Consider the following 17,430-nt stretch of genomic DNA (forward strand, 5'->3'; position numbering starts at 1 on the left):
AAACTGGTCAGCAAACAAAATTTTCTATCCAAGAAACAGAATTGCCATTGCTTTTCTCAGTAAAATAATACAGACTTTGACAAACAAAACCAGCATGGTCCCTTTACTTCTGAAGTCACCAGTGACAGAATCTGTATTCCCAGGTAGGAGAGATCACAAACGACATATCGCTGTGTACATAAAGTGACTGGTAAATAGAGAGGGGGGGGGGGAACCCGAACCTGCAAATGACCAAAAAATGACTCATGGTACGTTTAAAGACCTATTTGGGACGTGGGGAAAAGTCAAGTCCCAGAACGCTGCCTCAGTTTCCCTATCCCCAAAACGCAAGAACATGACACTTCGCTCAGAGCAGCCAGGGGGCCGTGTTCCACTTGTTTCCACCTACTCGAGGGTCCCTTCAAAGGTCGGACTCCGAGGAGGTCCCCAGCGCAATTGAGTCATGACACCCGGGGCCTTGGGGGTGGGGAGGCGGGAGGGGAGACCGAGGAGGGGCAAGCGCGCAAAGCTCTATCCGTTCCTGGAAGGCGACTTCCCCCCACACTGAGGGTGCCAACACCCGCCCTAGACCCAACATCCCCTCCCTACCTAACCGCGTAAAGCAGCCCCAGCATCTCTCCCTCCTTCCGGCCTCTCCCTCCGTGCCCTGCCGCCTCTCCGACCGCGCCCCCGAACGCAGCCGGGTAGCTCCTCCTCCGGCCGTGTCTCCGCGGCCAAGCCGCCCGCCCACCCGCCGGCGCCAAGGTCTTCTCAACCCGCCAGCGGAAGGATGCCGGGCCGGGCCTCCCAGGCTCCTCCCGGGCCTACCTGCAAGGCGGGCGGAGGCTCCGTCTGCAGCCCAGCGACGGGACCCAGCCACCGACAAGAAGAAGAGGCAGGAAGGAAGCAAGGGGTCCGCTCTACCGACCAGCGGAAGAAAGCAGCCTGAGCGCGGGGCCTCGCGGATAAGTCAGCCTTCGACCCGGCGCCGCCGCCGCTCGGGAGACATCAAGCAAGAAGACGGCGCAAAAGATCACCGAATACACGAACGGCCCAGACATCATAGGATGAGCGCCCAGCCAATCGTTCAAGGAGATGCAGTCGAGCGCCGAAAAACTGCTCCGCTCCAACCCTAGGTCCGACTCCTGGCCAAGGCATGAATAAACAAACCCAGATCATAAGCGGCGGAGTAAAGTAGCCGGTGCTTCTGCCATTTTCTGTGTTGCTTGCCTGCGAAGTTGTTTGGAGCACCGGAGTTTTTCTTGAGTGTTGGAGATCAAGGCATAGCACAATAACACTTACCAGTTCAGCAACTAAGTTATGGACTCCCAACATTATCCCAACTGAGCAAGTGTGACTCTTAGTTCCCTCACGGACAGTGAGGTACAAGAAAATAAACATACATATACATGACAGAGGCACAGAGAGACAATGAGAGAGAATCCAGACTGAGAAACAAAGTGAGTCAACGCTGTTAAAGTTCCACTTTACTTTACTGTTAAAACACAGTAAAGAGAAGTTGGAAAAATTCAGGGGTTTGTAGGCTGAACTTAAGGCAGGAAAAAAAAAATACACGTATGCTTTTTAAAATTTTCTTTCAAAGGCCTGGAGCCACGGGTGTGCTACTTACGTGATGATCAAAATTTTCCTTGGGTTCAGAACCTGCAAAAGTTGAAATTTTCATCATCACAGCAATAGTCCCTTTCTGAAGTCTTGTAGTAGACAAATTAATATTCTCAGCACAAGTGTGAATTAATATGTACATCCTAGGTACAATTCAATAAATCACATAGATCACTCCAAATATGGATTACCAAGTGTGAGCAATTATACAGCTACCCTAAGTCCCGCCTAAGGGGAGAGTAAAGGCGTAAAAAAGAAATGATAGTCCAAGCCCTTAAAGACCTTATAATCTAATCAAAGTGAAAGGTCACATCCTTACAACATTACCTTTATTTATAATTTATTATAATTTTAAAAAATCTCCTTTAAGTCCATGACAATGTTCAAGGGACAACTCATATATATAATGCAGGATAGAATCAGCATCCATAATATGAGGATGAAACACTGGGCTTTTGTTGTCTACTACTGTTTTAGGGGACTTAAAAATGAGGAAACATAGCAACATTTATGAAAGTCTTAAAAAAGAAAGAATTGAATAATCCACTCCCAAAACACAAAGTTTTGGGGTACCTGGGTGGCTCAGTTGGTTGAGCATCTGACTCTTGATTTGGGTTCAGGTCATGATCTCGTGGTTTGTGGGTTCAAGCCTCTCATCAGGCTCTGTGCTGATAGTGTGGAGTTTGTGTGGGATTGTCTCTCTCCCTCTCTTTCTATCCCTCCCACTCTCTCTCTCTCTCTCTCTCTCTCTCTCTCAAAATAAATAAACTCAAAAAAAAAAAAAACACCAAGTTTTAATTTGTTCATGTTCCCATGCAGTCCTAAGAAATAGCCTGCATAATGTTTTAAAGTTTAAGCAGAGATACAAGTGTTATTGTTTCCCATTGTATCATTTCCCTATTAAGTCTTTAATAGTTGTTATTTTTAACAATTGCACAATATTCCATTGAGAGGATATACTGACCTTGCTCCCCATTGTTGGATGTGTATGTTGCCTCCAAACATTTTCTGTGTAATAGGTATTGCTGCTCTTGGAAAGAGATAATTGTAACCTTTTTATTTACAATTAGGACCTATTGCACTTAAACAAAAAGAGTGAGGAAGCAAAGTAGAAGTGTATTTCTCCATCATGTAAAAGAAATCCAGAGATACACAGCCTAGGGTAAGGTGTGCCTATTTGGTATCAGGAACCAGGCTTCCATCTCGTTCCTTTGGCATCTTCAATAAGTGGCTTTTATCCCAGGTCCAAGGCAGCTGTTCAAATTCTAGCCATCATGTCTACATTCCAACTAGCAGGAAGCTGAAAGAGGAAAGGCATGTCTCCTGCCATAAGGACATATCTTGAAAATAGCACAGGACATTTCCACTTATATTCCACTGGCCAGAATTTAGTCACATAGCCACACCTAATTGGGAATTAGTCTTTATCCTGGGCAGTTCTCAAAGTCAAGAGCAAAAGGATACTAAGTGTCAACTAAATAAGCAGTCTCCGCCACATTCCTGAAGCCAGATGAGGAGCAACAAATAGACTTTCCTTTGCTGTCATCCAGGACTGAGATTCTATTCCCAGAATATATGTTTTAGAGAAGCTTCCTTCTTAGAAAGGCTTGTGGGGCATAAGCATCTAAAGCTATAGCCCTCATTCAAATTTGACCCAAATAACAACATTATTTTGAAACCTTGATTTCAGTGAGAAAAACTAAAGAAACTAATTTCAAGGCTACAAGAAGTTTTCAGTCTTCAAAAATGGGAGACTTTTATTTTGGGAAAAACACCTGAAGGGTATGCAAATATAAATCTAAAACCATCACCTGAAAATGGAGCTATTTTATAAGTTGAGGCTAAACTGCTCTGTGAAACCATGAAAAAGATGATTTATTCTGCAGGCAGAGTTGCATCTCTATAGATAAATTTCTCTAGAGAACTGTTTCTTTTCAAGGGTGGATTTAGGATTCAGTGTGACGGTAAACTACTGCTGGCTCTTATGGAAAAGTCAAGTTGGACAGAAGAGGAGATCACAAGAGATCAGGAGTTGAAATTCTCAAACCTGTAGGAATGTTCTCACATTGAGGGAGACTTAAACCAAGTGGGCAGAGTAAAGATCATACTGGGATATATCACTGATACTTACATATCAGTGTTAAGACTTAATAATTCATTATTATGTTGATTATTGCTTTTTGTATTATGGCTTGTATTGGCTTGTATTATGGCTTATATTGTATTATGGCTCTCCTGGGGGAGCCACCCCCTTGAAGGTAAGATAACGCTTCTCCTGAAGTAGGGTGACCATCTGTCCCAATGAGCTGAGGATTAAGGGGTTTCCCAGTACAGGGAACTTTCAATGCTAACACTGCAATGGCTCTGGGCAAACCAGGACAGTTGGTTACCCTAAGAATGGACATAGCCACTGTCAACCACTTGTAAGGATTGTAAATCCATGTCAATCACATGTAAGGAACTTGTAAAGACTAAGCCAGGAAAAGAGGATTGGCACTTGTAGACATGGAGGATTTGCCTGGGATGAAGGGTGAAAGGAGGGAAAAGGAGAGAAGGGAAGGAAACTTCCTTGTATTGGCTCTGGGCTCTAAAAAACATCTACTACACTCTGCATAATAGAAATCAGGCCTGAACCTAGGATGAAAGAACCCTGTAGCAGTACCATGAGTCATCTTATTAGGAATTCCAGGAAGAGGAATTGGGACTTGAGCAGCCAAATGACAAGCCAGTTGCAGTTGCAATTCTGTTCTGTTCTTTTGTAGCCTGGTCTTATGGCACTCTGGGGTAATGTACACCCTTTGGGCTGGATGGTAAAGGTAGAAGCAGGGTAATGATATAGGAGCAGCCCAGTGAAGGAGAGAGATCCCAGAACAGCGGGTAAATCATTCACAGTAGAATTATAGGAGATGTTTCCTTCTTCGGAATTATTTATACAGGATAAGCTTTCAGTGGCACAATTTATCAATAGATTGAATCATATGAACATGTGAAGACTCTAGAATGACAAATCAGCCCTTTCATAAACATGTTTATGATATATATGTAAGGGTTAAAGTCTCAACAGAATGATAGATCCTTACTGTTTTGTTGGACACACATAGAGATTGCTTTCAATTGGACTGTTTTTTTCTTTTTTTTTTTTTTTAATGCTTTCATGTTTATTATTTAGAGAGAGAGAGTGCGCAACTGTGCGAGTTGGGGAGGGGCAGAGAGAGAGGGAGAGCAAGAACCTCAAGCAGGCTCCAGGCTCCATGCTGTTAGCGTGGAGTCTGACGTGGGGCTTGATCCTACAAACAGTGAGATCATGACCTGAGCCAAAATCAATATTTAGATGCTTACCCGACTGAGGCACCCAGGAGCCCCTGGATCTTTTTTCTTTTGAAATGTACTAGCTTCTGATTTCGAGGTTTATTTTCCTTGCTCCTTTCTAGTATCAGAGATCTCATCACTCTCATTTGATTATCACAAAGGGGGTTTAAAGTGTAGTCATGAAAACAATAAAAACTCCTGTGAATTTTATGTGTTAGGGAACTGGAGCGTTCCCAGCATTCAGCTAGTATTTTCCCTTCCTTCTTGCATTGACATTCTCATGATCAACCAACTCTCACTTAACTCTGTTATCTTATTCTCACAATTTTGCAAAATCTGGGTGGGATCTACAGAGCAATATGGGCCCTGAAGACATGTTATGCGTACACACAATGATTAAGTATCCTTTATTTCTTTTTTTTTTCCTAACTTGCCTTCCATTGTCAGGGACAGCAACTGCTAAGCTCAGTCCGAGAGCTGTTTTATCATTTCAGGTTGGGATACAATCACAGTGTCTGTTATCTGTCTAGCTTCTATTTTACCCCTCCCGCCTCTTATATGTCTTTACTATATGACCCCATTAGTCTCAACTTAGATTAACTTGCTAGATATCCTTTACAGTCCAAGGGTCAGGAAAGGAGACCCATCTCTGTTCAGTTCATTTTAATTTTTTTTTTCAACGTTTATTTATTTTTTTGGGGACAGAGAGAGACAGAGCATGAACGGGGGAGGGGCAGAGAGAGAGGGAGACACAGAATCGGAAACAGGCTCCAGGGCTCTGAGCCATCAGCCCAGAGCCCGACGCGGGGCTCGAACTCACGGACCGCCAGATCGTGACCTGGCTGAAGTCGGACGCTTAACCGACTGCGCCACCCAGGCGCCCCATGTTCAGTTCATTTTAAACTAAGAATATGTTTGTGGTCTCTCTTGTGTAGAATTTGAAATTGGCAAACCAGTGATGACCCAATATTGTGGTTTTATCTTAATATATCCTGGGACTTTGCTGTCTTGAAACATCTAAGGGCAAATCTGGAAAACTTCTGGGCTGACCAGATGGCATCATCTACAGGAAGATGAAGCTTACATAAGACAGGCATAATCCTTGACTCTTTCCCAAAACTGTACCAGGAAGATACTAAAAATCCACAGTAAGGACCTCAAGAGAAGACTTCTCAGGCACTTATGAAAAGTCCCTATGGGCAAACCCTTGGCAATCGAAGTACAGACCCTGATCCCACCCCTAGATCATTTTAGGGAAATTGTAACCAAGGACTGAAAAAATCCTGGCCTGTAAAAATTCAGGTTGAAAGGAAATTAAAGAAATAGATTCAAACAGTTACTCTGTGGAATTATTAGGAAATAAAATGCTCCCAGGGAAAAGCACTGCTAGCCAATATTCAGTCACTTCAGCACTTAGAAATTATCTTTGGTGTGCAAGTAATAGACTTAAAATTACTTTTGAAATCTCTCCAAGACTGTCCCTCCCACTCAGGCTTCATGTTACCATCTAGTGAGTTAAGTTGTGAAAAGCCCCAAGTTTCCTTTAATGTAGTTTTTCGGGCTAAAATGCCAGACACTTTCTAAGTTCACATTCCACTTTGGCACTTATGATATGTGGATGTCAAGTAACCCTTTCCTCATGCAATATGCACAACAGAACCAAAACTCTGTAGGGAAAAATACCCATCTCAGGACGCTTGGAAAGACCACAAGAATTAAAATATTGCCTCATGAAGGGGACAAAGCAAGCCTGGTCACAGGTTAGCTTTTACAAAGGAAGAATATGTAACAGGACACCTCTACAGAAAGAGTAGAACTAACATTCTCAGGCACCTCTTTGCGGTCCATTGTCATCTCAATGACATCATTGTACACATCAAGCTCAACCTCCTGCCACATGGACCCACTCTTTATAGAGTAGAATGATGATGGGAAATAGCATTTGGAGTAGAAATAAACAGCAGATAATAATCCATAATTGTTTTTAATCTTGGGGATGAGTCACCCTCAGTTTATTTCCAAATTTCTTCTGTCATCAGCTGTTCATTTCTTTACTTTGAAAATCACCAGATTAACACTGCCAAAGGCAGGTAGGAAATGATCCAAGAGGACAATTCTGAGGTATCACATGGTGAGTTGATGAGAAACCAGGAACAAGACAATCCTCAGGAAAGTCTCTTTTTTGTCCCAGCAGAGGCACCAATGTGTGAACCTAATTCACACTTTCTTTATTCCAATTAGGTTGTTTTTATATCAGTGTAATTTTAGAATAAGACTTGGTGGGGATTATTCATTTCCTGGGAAATTCTGTCCATGATTTTGCAAGATATCCAAATAGGTCTAATGCCAAAATTCATTTCACACCAAGAAACTATGTTCTTTTTACTTCACTTTCTTACTACTTTCATGTATCTTTTTATTCTCAAAGTCTTCTTTCTGTACAATGAATTTCAGAGCAGAATGGCCAAACGGATATTCTAACATCATGAACATAAGAAATGTGATCTATTTAGATGTGAGCTGTCAAAACTGGGTGAATCTCCTCTGTCCATCAATCTACCAGGGTCTTTAGATCTGTAAAGTATAAACTTGCTATTTTATCTATATTTTACTTGTCTTCTTTGAGCTGATTGGGGTCTTAAACCCATTTATCCTCTAACTCCTCCTCTGGGTTGGAAAGAGGAGATTGGAATCCAGATGTTCTCCCTAGAAACCAACTGCAAGTCACAGTCCAACTACTACAGAAAGATGGAGGTCTCAGACTGTCCCCAGCATCCTCCTAAAAACACAAGGCTGCAAACTCAGATTAGCAGCCACTCACTTATGTCCGAAAACCATTCCCGAACTCACATTTACTCTTTACGCTTGTCTCAGATGATGTCTATATAGGCAGCAAAGTAGAAAGTTCCACCTAATAATCCCACCTAATAATTCAGGACAAACACATATAGTTTTCATTTGAAATCTCCACATAATTTAAGAAACAGACAAAAAATATCCGGCTGAGTGCCGCTTTCCCCTTTGCTTTGATTTTGTGGGCACAATCATAAATGTCTACTACTAGTGACTTTTCAAATGAGTGGGGCTCAACCTGGAGTTCACTGGATAGCAGGGAACTATTTATTGTCTTGTTTTTGGTTTAGCTGATATATTTGCAAACGTTATCAAGATATCCTGGCATAGCCACAACCCTTCTAAAACACACAGATTAAATGTCGATTTGTGACAAGTGTCCACATACTCATTCATGCTAGATGAGGGGACTCTGTATGGGGCGGTGAGGGTGAAAGTTTGTCCCAACTCCTCCTGGAAAAGTTTCCCTCGCCCCCAGATTTCACATTAGCTAAAATGAGTGAGCATCAGCTCCTGACGTATTCGGTCAGCCTCTAGGTCCAGGGACTCCATGTGCTCATACTCTTCCTCAGGGGGCTGTTCCATGGGTCCTGTCATTGGAGAGGACCAAACATCCATCCCATGCTCCAGGGAGATGTTGTGGAGGACACAACAAGCCAAGATAATGTGGCTGGACTTTTCTGGTGAGTACTGCAGTGCCCCTTTGGATCCATCCAGGCAGCGGAATCGGGAACAGAGGGTTCGGAAGGTCTTCTCAATCACACTGTGAGTAGCAGAATGGGCCATATTATAGCGATATTCCGCTGGAGTTTCAGGAATGTGAAGGGGGGTCATGAGCCAAGTACGGAGAAAGAAGGAATTGTCACCTGTGGGGAAGGTCCAAAGAAATAATAAGTCATTCTTTTTTTTTTTTTAATTTTTTTTTAACGTTTATTTATTTTTGGGACAGAGAGAGACAGAGCATGAACGGGGGAGGGGCAGAGAGAGAGGGAGACACAGAATTGGAAACAGGCTCCAGGCTCTGAGCCATCAGCCCAGAGCCTGACGCGGGGCTCGAATTCACGGACCGCGAGATCGTGACCTGAGCTGAAGTCGGACGCTTAACCGACTGCGCCACCCAGGCGCCCCAATAATAAGTCATTCGAATTGGAATACAAACAGAAAGGAAAATCTAGGAACATATATAGAGAATAGATGCAACAGACTTTGGAGCCACCATGCCCCAGAAAAACCAAGAGGGAAATGTTGTGGTAAAAAGAAGGCATGCTAGGATCACGAGCAGTAAGACATGGGTCTTGGCTGGAAATATCCTTGGTTTAAACCAACACAGAAAAAGGCTGACAGCTTTAAAAACAAACAACCAACCAAACAGCCAAGTCTGAAAAAAATGTGGGAAGAAGGTGAAGGCACTGAAGGAAATAAAATCCCTGACTTTCTAAACTCAGAGATCTTGTTCTTTAATAAAAGGTTAGGGGGCACCTGGGTGGCTCAGCTGGTTGAAGGTCTGACTTCAGCTCAGGTCATGATCTCGCGGTTCGTGAGTTTGAGCCCCGCGTCAGGCTCTGTGCTGACAGCTCAGAACCTGGAGCCTGCTTCAGATTCTGTGTCTCCCTCTCTCTCTGCCCCTCCCCTGCTCATTCTCTGTCTCTGTCTCTCTTGAAAACAAACATTAAAAAATAATTTTGAAAAAGGTTAGTAAAAACTATCATATAGCAAGCAAACCTTCAAAATCTCCAAAGAGAAAAAGTACAAGAGAGAAAGAGAGAGTTCTTCCAGGAAAGCTCCAAACACTTGTGAGGAAAATTTCTAACCTTACCTTTACAGTGTCAGGTCTGAAAGCACTACCTACGGATTTCAGAGTGCCTATCTCATGGACAATAATCATTCATCCTCCCAGTGCTAAGAACAATAAGATCAAAGTCCCAGCACCTGTGGCAGAGATCAGACCTTGGGTGTTCCTAGATATTACATTCGCTAGAACCGTGCTTTGTAACAGAAACTGGTAGAATTTCACATAAATACAATGATACAAATAGTAACAGCGATAAGGAAATCAGATCATAAGTCAGTTAAAATAATATATGCAAGGCATTTTCCTAAGGTGACTTGCTTATCAAATGATCTCAGGCAATGCTAAGAACAAAATACAATACAAGGCTGGGATGCAATGTCCTGTTACAACAGTACAATGTTTCTATAATGCTTAATTGTCCTGACTCACTACAGCCGGCCTGGGGGATGAAATGTCTCACACAGAGGCACAACCCCTTAGAAATCTGAGACAACTTGAGAGTACCAACTTGCACAATAGCTGTGTTCCTGACCCACTATCAGTTTTGGTATGTAGTTATGGACGGTTCAGAGAGTCGGGGCACTGTCCCAAAACATACACAATTCCTTTCTCTCAGAAGCTTACCTTTTAAAGAACTAGATTAACTTTATTTAAAAAAAATTTTTTAGGGGCACCTGGGTGGCTCAGTCAGTTAAGCATCCGACTCTTGATTTCAGCTCATGGTTCATGAGAGAAAGGAGTTGTGTATGTTTTGGAACAGTGCCCTGACTCTCTGAACAGTCCGTAACTACATACCAAAACTGATAGTGGGTCAGGAACACAGCTATTGTGCAAGTTGGTACTTCTCTGCATTTGTTTATATTGTATCTGCACTCTCAGTGTGGATTGGGATTCTCTTTCTCTCCCTCTCTCTCTGCCCCTCTCCTGCTTGAGCTCTCTCTCAAAATAAATAAACTTTTAAAAATTTATTTCTTTTATTACTTTTTAAAAGATTTTATTTTATTTTTTAATGTTTATTTACTTTTGAGAGAGAGAAAGACAGAGCGAGAGCAGGGGAGGGGCAGAGAGAGAGAGGGAGACACAGAATCTGAAGCAGGCTCCAGGCTCTGAGCTGTCAGCACAGAGCCTGACACGGGGCTCAAATCCACCAACCATGAGATCATGACCTGAGCCGAAGTCGGACACTCAACCAACTGAGGCACCCAGGCACCCCTAAAGATTTTATTTTTAAGTAATCTCTACATCTAATATGAGGCTCGAACCCACAACCCCAAGATCAAGAGTTGCACGCCCTACCAACTGAGCCAGACAGGTGCCCCACCCCACCAAATTTTTTTTTTAATGTTTTTACTTACACATAATTGACATACAACATTGTATTATTTGTAGGTGTACCGGATTAGCTTTAAATATTTAAGAAGCCTCATAACATTTTCAAATTTTACATTTAGTTGACTTCCTCCTTAAGTACAAACTATCTTAGTTGAGCTCCACCTACTAAATACTGAATTTAAGAAACTGATGCTGAAAATAATAATGAAAATAGTATCAGTGACTCATTGAATACCTACTATGTAGCAGGCACCATGCTGGGCACTTCAAAAGTATTATTCCTTATTATCCAATCCCAACTCTGCCAGGTAAGATATTACTGAACTCATTTTATAAATGAGAAGATCAAAATATATGTCAGCCGTCCTCTGATATGCCAGGCAAAGGAAAGAGAAGGAGCTAGTCACTAAACACTAATGTCGGACTCAGAGTCAGGAAAACAATGGTGTAATGCTGTAAAAGAGAGTAAGATAAACATTAAGATGAATGCCAAAGCACAGAGATACTAAATGGTATTTGTTATACGTTTCTCTAAGAAATAGTATGAGCATTAGATGTGGAGACATAAAAAACAAGCTACTTAATGCAGACCTTTCATAAAATGCTCCATCGTTATTAACTGGTTATAATCCAAGCACCACTGAAAACCAGACACTCAGGAGGGGATTAGGATCAGAATTGTTAAACAGATTACAATTGCTTACATGATCAGTCATCCACAAGACATTTTGGCAGATCTTACCCAAAGCTGCTTAACAATACTAGGCCAAGAGCTGAAGAAATAAGAACTCAGGCTGAATCGTTTGCAGTACATTTAGAGAAGAGGAATTAGGTAATGCAGTTCTGAAGGGAGACATGAGAAGGACATGAAGGGATGACACCCATGGTGAAAATATGCCAAACACACACACACACACACACACACACACACACACACACACACACAGGATCTCCCATACACCCCTTTGATGAAAACACTATTCTGAATTTTGTCATTTTCCCCCATTTGTTTATATTGTATCTAATATAATATATAATATATATATAATATATAATATATAATATATAATATATAATATATAATATATAATATATAATATATAATATATAATATATAATATATATATTATATTATAATAATATAATATATAATATAATATTGCTCTTGGTTTTAAATTTTTATAAAAATGATTTCATACTAAAAACAAAACATAAATTAAAAACAACAACAAAAGGAATCTGGTTAATTCTACATTTGGCAAACAGAACTATTCCACAAATCTGATGGCGTTAAGATACAATCAGCCTTTATATATATATATATATATATATATATACACACACATACATACATTTATTTTGAGAGAGAGAGAGCATGAGCAGGGGAGGGGCGAAAAGAGAGAAGAGAGAGGATCCCAAGAAGGCTCCATGCTATCAGTGCAGAACCCGACATGGGGCTTGAATTCATGAACCATGAGATCATGACCTGAGCCAAAACCATGAGTTAGATGCTTAACTGACTGAACCACCCAGGTGCCCCTACAATCAGCCATCTTCTCTTTTTTAACATCTTGCCATTCTTCTAATCCTGCCAATCTTCCCCTAAATTATTACCCCATATTATCCCCACAACTTTTAGATACCAGTGTTTTCTAGATTTATCTATTTGTATGAATCGTTTGAGGGATCTATTAAAAAGGAGATCTAGAGGCTTTCTTTGAAGATTCTCACTCCCAAAGTTTGATGTGGCCCCATGATGTGTATTTTTAATAAATTCTCCGGATAACTCTTGATTTGGAAAATTTGTGAAATACTGTACTAGTTCAGGGCTCTTCAAACTAGTTTTCTTGTTAGAGTTCATGGAGGCTTTGCAAGGGGTATGTGCTAGAATTGCTAGTATTAAGGGAATCAATTTCCACATGGGTATATTTTTCTCATCCCTAGTGCCTACCTAGCATGTAGCCGGTACCAAAACCGGCTTAATAAACATTTTTTCAATGTTGTTGCCATATCCATCTCTCCCACTTTCACTCTTCCTGTAAAGAAGGGAATCAAAAAAGTATATAAAAGTTTGTCAGAGTTGGGATGCCTGGATGGTTCATTCATGACAGCATGTGACTGTTGATCTCCGGGTCATGAGATCAAACCCTGTGGGCCTAGAGCCTACTTAAAAAAAAAAAAAAAAAAAAAGGCAGTTTTTCCTTATTTCCAACTATGTCCTGTAAACACCTCAAAAAACTGAAGCCATATTTCCAACTGAATCTGGGGTCCCAAGGTGTGAAGGAAAAGGGAGTAATTCCTACATGACCTTGAGGTCCTTAGCAAAGGGAGTATCTGCTGAATAGAGTTAATTCTTCATGTGACCTAGTTTTAAAAGTTAACCACAAGTATCTACTCTGCCTTAATTTCCTCACCCACAAAAATGTTGGTAATATTAGTATTTAACTCCTTAAGAGTTTTTATAAGGATTAAGTGAGATAATCTAATGCAAAGTGCTTACAACATTGCCTGACAAATTCTAAGTGCTCAGTGTGTTTTAGCTGGCTTTATAGTAGAGGTACCAAAGTGATTTCATAAGAAATGAGCTTGGAACCAAGAAGTCTCACAGCTGCAGAAGTAACTAGATGAGATACTTGCAAAACAGACTTTCTTTCATGTCTTGGTGTGACTTGTTTGAAAAAAAACTTTGAAAGCTCAAAAAAAGGCACAAGGTGGGATTAAGATAAAGGTCTGGTAGGGTAAAGAGAAGGTGGTAACTGAAGATGGTGTGTAGAAGCAAGAACTCAAGAAAATCAGAGTTCCAAGACGTTGCATGTGGTACCCCAGCAGCTCTAAACCAATCAGCGTGACAGCAGTCTCTTCCCACTTGGAACATGGGAGAAATAAAAGGATATCAAAGAGAAATAATTCCTGAGTGCCTATTTCATGTTGAACACTGTTATAAGTACATGCAGTGCAGATATGATCAGAGGTTTTGAAAGAGAGGTCTTCCAATCATTCAGGTTTCTTTTTGTCTCTCACGTAGTATGTTGTATAGAAGATAACCTTTGTCCTATTGCTCATATAAGAGTAGTGCTTTAAAACAAACAAAGAGATCTAAGCTGCCAAGCTCAAGGGTATTATCGCTATTACCCAACCACATTCCTCCCAGCTGTGCAGTCATCTCAGTGTGCACTGCTCAGTTTTGAATGGGTTCGTGTCCTACTTACATCGTTAAGTCAGGCTTCCCAATAGCATTTGGGCAGATCTGTGAAGTCAGTTCCCATAAGAACTGTGTAAGTGCACTGCTATCACTTTCATAGAGACACCACAGTGTCTTATAATACACAAATATCTTATATTTGTACAATACTTTATAGTGAACTCTCGTATATATCACTTGATCTTAACAAGAGGTATTACTACTGTTGGCATTATTTTTAACATTTTACACATGATAAGAATTCAGGCTCAGTTATATGGGTGTACTGTATTTAACCAGATCTGTACTGATTAAATATTTTGGCTGTATTTAAGGGGAATGTTTTTGTAGGGTTGTTGTTGCTTTTTTTTCCAACTATAAAACACTGCTGCAATGTTATTTTACTTCACATCACCGCTACTCATATTTATTTATTGAATACACTTTCTTTGTGCTTATTTTTGAGAGCGAGAGAGAGACAGAATGAACAGGGGAGGGGCAGAGGGAGAGAACAGAGAATCTAAAGCAGACTCTGCACTGACAGCAGAGAGCTGGATGCTGGGCTTGAACTCACGAACTTTGAGATCATGACTTGACTTAAAGTCAACCGCTTAACTGACTGACATACCCAGACATCCCAACTACTGTTCTTATTTATGAAGAAATGCCTCAAGATAAATCCTTAGAAGTGAAGATCTGGGTCAAATGCTATGTTTTAAAATGACGTTTCATGAATGTCTTTTTAAGTGTTGATTAAAAAAAAAATTAAGGCTCAGGGAGTTCTCACCTGAGGTCTTTTTTTTTTTTTTTTTTTTTCAAGAGAGAGTGCAAGCCGGGGGGGAGGAGCAGAGGAAGAAAGAGAGAGAATGAGAGAGAATCCCAAGCAGACTCCACGCTCAGCACGGAGTCCAACACTGGGCTTGACACCACGATCCTGGGATCATGACTCAAGCCAAAATCAAGAGTCAGATACTAAACTGATTGAGCCACCCAGGTGCCCCTGACGTCTCATTAAAAAAAGGACAGGACCGAGACTCAGGTCTATAGACTCTCCAATTTCATTCTGCTCTGCTACATAATTTTTCTATAGCTACAAAATGAAGCATTCACACCTGCAGACTTACCAAGCAGCCAGCTATCTTTGTGCATTCCGGCTTCAAACTGACTACTGAGGGAGGATTGCTGCAGCACAGCATAGTCCTGTAGGCTACCTGGCCAGTTGGTCTCCACAGTCATTAATGCCCCTCTGATGTCACACACCATCAGGCAGTTTAAAGAATGCAGACCTTTGCGGTTCACATAGGAGAGATCTTCAGCATTTGGTGCCTTGATTGCCACATGGATACAGTCAACCACCCCTATCACCCCTGGCATCCCTGCCAACCCATAGAATTCATCCTTCACAGCCTGCATGGAGGCTTCATCAGCTGGAAAGCGAATGAACTGTGTGGCTCTTTCCACAAGTGCTTCAGTGACATTGGCAACACATCGACTCATAGATGCCTGACTGATTCCAATAGCGTCTCCCATCCGAGTCTGGAAGGAACCTGAAGTATAGAAGCCCAGTGCTGCAAGGATTTGTGTCTCTGGGCTAATAGCCCTGGATCTCTGAGTAGGTCTAGAAAGACTCGCCCCTAAGAGTTCCACCAAGTAATAAATGAACTGTCGAGGAAACCCATACATGGACATCAAATATTCATCGGTCACATCATCCAGCTTAAAGCGGTCCAATGTCCGGTGACCTCGGCCATACAACAAGAGATCACAGTCAAGCACTGTTATTGGTATAGCCATGGTACATGCAAATGTGATCTCTCCTTCCCTCTGCTACTTTTCCTGAATTCCTCCCAGTGAAGGTGTTGGTGCAAGAAGGTATTTAAAGAAGTGTCAGCATTCAGCAGCTAAATGGTTCAGCATCCATCAGTTAAATGGTTCTGGCATTTGTAATCTTCTCTCTGTAAAGGTTAGAAGAAAAAAGCATTAGAAACCGACCAAAGACATCAAAGTGATTCAAAGGCTACAACAGCTCCTTTTCTCAGATTTCCATTCTGTCCAAGCAAAAGGTGCTACACTTGTGACTGGGTTTTTCTCCACTAGCTCATGGCTGCCCAACAGGCTCACTTTGGTTTGAAAGATAATAGGAGTTGTTTCCCATGTAGCAGAGCAGCTCCCTCACTGCTATCTATTGAAAGTCAGCCCCCAATACAAGGGTTTGTAAGAAAGAAAAAAAAAAAAAGAAAGAAAAAAGAAAAATATAGATAGATCATGGAAGTTGATTTTGGTGGCTCACTTAATGCCTGGCATTTAAACTGGTTAAAGCGAAAGCTTAATGTTGGAGGGGCGCCTGGCTGGCTCAGTCTGTACAGCCTGCAATGCTTGATCTTCTGGTTTTAAGTTCCAGCTCCAGGTAGAGTGTAGAAATTACTTAAAAATAAGATCTTAAAAAAAAAAAATTAATGGAGGCGACAGCATAAGTTATCCTTAAGGTAAAAGAGGTCTGCTCCTAACTACACAGGTCACGAACTAGCTGATATAAGTCATAACTATTCAGGGCAGGAATTGGTTCCAGCGGGTTTCATTATCCAAGCCCTCTGGTTCCACCTGTTAAGTACAAGATGGACGTGAGGGGTGCTCAAACCAGTCTAACAAGAGAGGAGGGGCAAAAAACTACCCACAGCCCAGCCTGGTGGACGCAGGTCATATGCTTTAACAACAGGCTTTCCCTTCTCCCCACTAAATCCAAATCTTGAGGCTGAGGACCAGAAAGTAGGGAAGACCACACAGATTGGAAGGTAGGCTCAAAAAGAAGATCCTGGAATAGCTAGAGCTGGGAGGCGACACTGCCGCTTTTAAAAGGCACCTCAGAAACTTAGAAGTCTGATTACGCTGGCCACTCAAGTCAGCCAAGGCCCATCACCCACCTCTCCGCGGCTGCCAGGTTACCAGCATTCCCCACCCACTCACCCACCCAGCCCCGTCCTGCCCTCCTCCGGAACCGGCGGCCCGGCACTAGCCGCCACGGCGCTCACCATAGGCACCGCCCCCCTTGCGTCAGCGTCCTCCCTACGCCACATCTCAACTGCCGTTGCCACCACTACGTGCGGAAAGGCGGCGCACATTCCACCCCCGGCCCAAAAGTTCTCGCCCTCTCAAGGACCCCCCTCTTTACGCTTTATTTCCTTCAGAGACACGTGGAAAAATTGGTGAGAAAGATTTATATGAAAATATAATCAACTTTTTTTGGAATTCGAAGGAAAGAGATGAAATAGGGCGTCCATACCGTAGCGAAAGTGCGGATGAGGTTAGGCAGCTGTATTTCACCCATAGCCCTCTTGCTCCCCCCGCCTTCATCCGAGCGGAT

General features: G+C 42.0%; 2 protein-coding genes across 10 annotated transcripts in view; both read right to left on the reverse strand.

The window, feature by feature from the left end:
* The window catches only part of AMBRA1 (autophagy and beclin 1 regulator 1), a 179,506-nt gene extending 178,496 nt beyond the window's left edge, over positions 1 to 1,010 (reverse strand). For 6 of the 8 annotated variants that reach the window (XM_047072313.1, XM_047072311.1, XM_047072310.1 and 3 more), the window contains exon 1: positions 808 to 1,009. The gene's annotated coding sequence lies outside the window, so the exon portion shown is untranslated. Of the gene's footprint in view, positions 1 to 807 lie in introns of all 8 variants that reach the window. The other 2 variants (XM_047072308.1, XM_047072303.1) reach the window with 1 other exon arrangement.
* A 5,869-nt stretch (positions 1,011 to 6,879) lies between these two features.
* HARBI1 (harbinger transposase derived 1) lies at positions 6,880 to 17,429 on the reverse strand. 2 transcript variants are annotated; one of them, XM_047070116.1, is made up of 3 exons: positions 17,350 to 17,429; positions 15,194 to 16,024; positions 6,880 to 8,630 (listed from the first exon to the last, which is right to left on the reverse strand). In XM_047070116.1, exons 2-3 carry the CDS (start codon positions 15,861 to 15,863, stop codon positions 8,251 to 8,253), a joined length of 1,050 nt encoding a protein of 349 aa, XP_046926072.1. In that variant the 5' UTR covers positions 15,864 to 16,024; positions 17,350 to 17,429; the 3' UTR covers positions 6,880 to 8,250. The 2 variants fall into 2 exon arrangements, with proteins under 2 accessions (XP_046926072.1, XP_046926073.1); XM_047070117.1 differs by lacking the exon at positions 17,350 to 17,429 and adding an exon at positions 16,991 to 17,064.
* Between the last annotated feature and the right edge of the window lies 1 nt (position 17,430).

Source organism: Lynx rufus, unplaced genomic scaffold (assembly GCF_022079265.1).
Source record: "Lynx rufus isolate CCGP_SWC_20201006 ecotype Redwood Valley unplaced genomic scaffold, mLynRuf1.p SCAF_9, whole genome shotgun sequence".
Taxonomy (NCBI): Eukaryota; Metazoa; Chordata; class Mammalia; order Carnivora; family Felidae; genus Lynx; species Lynx rufus.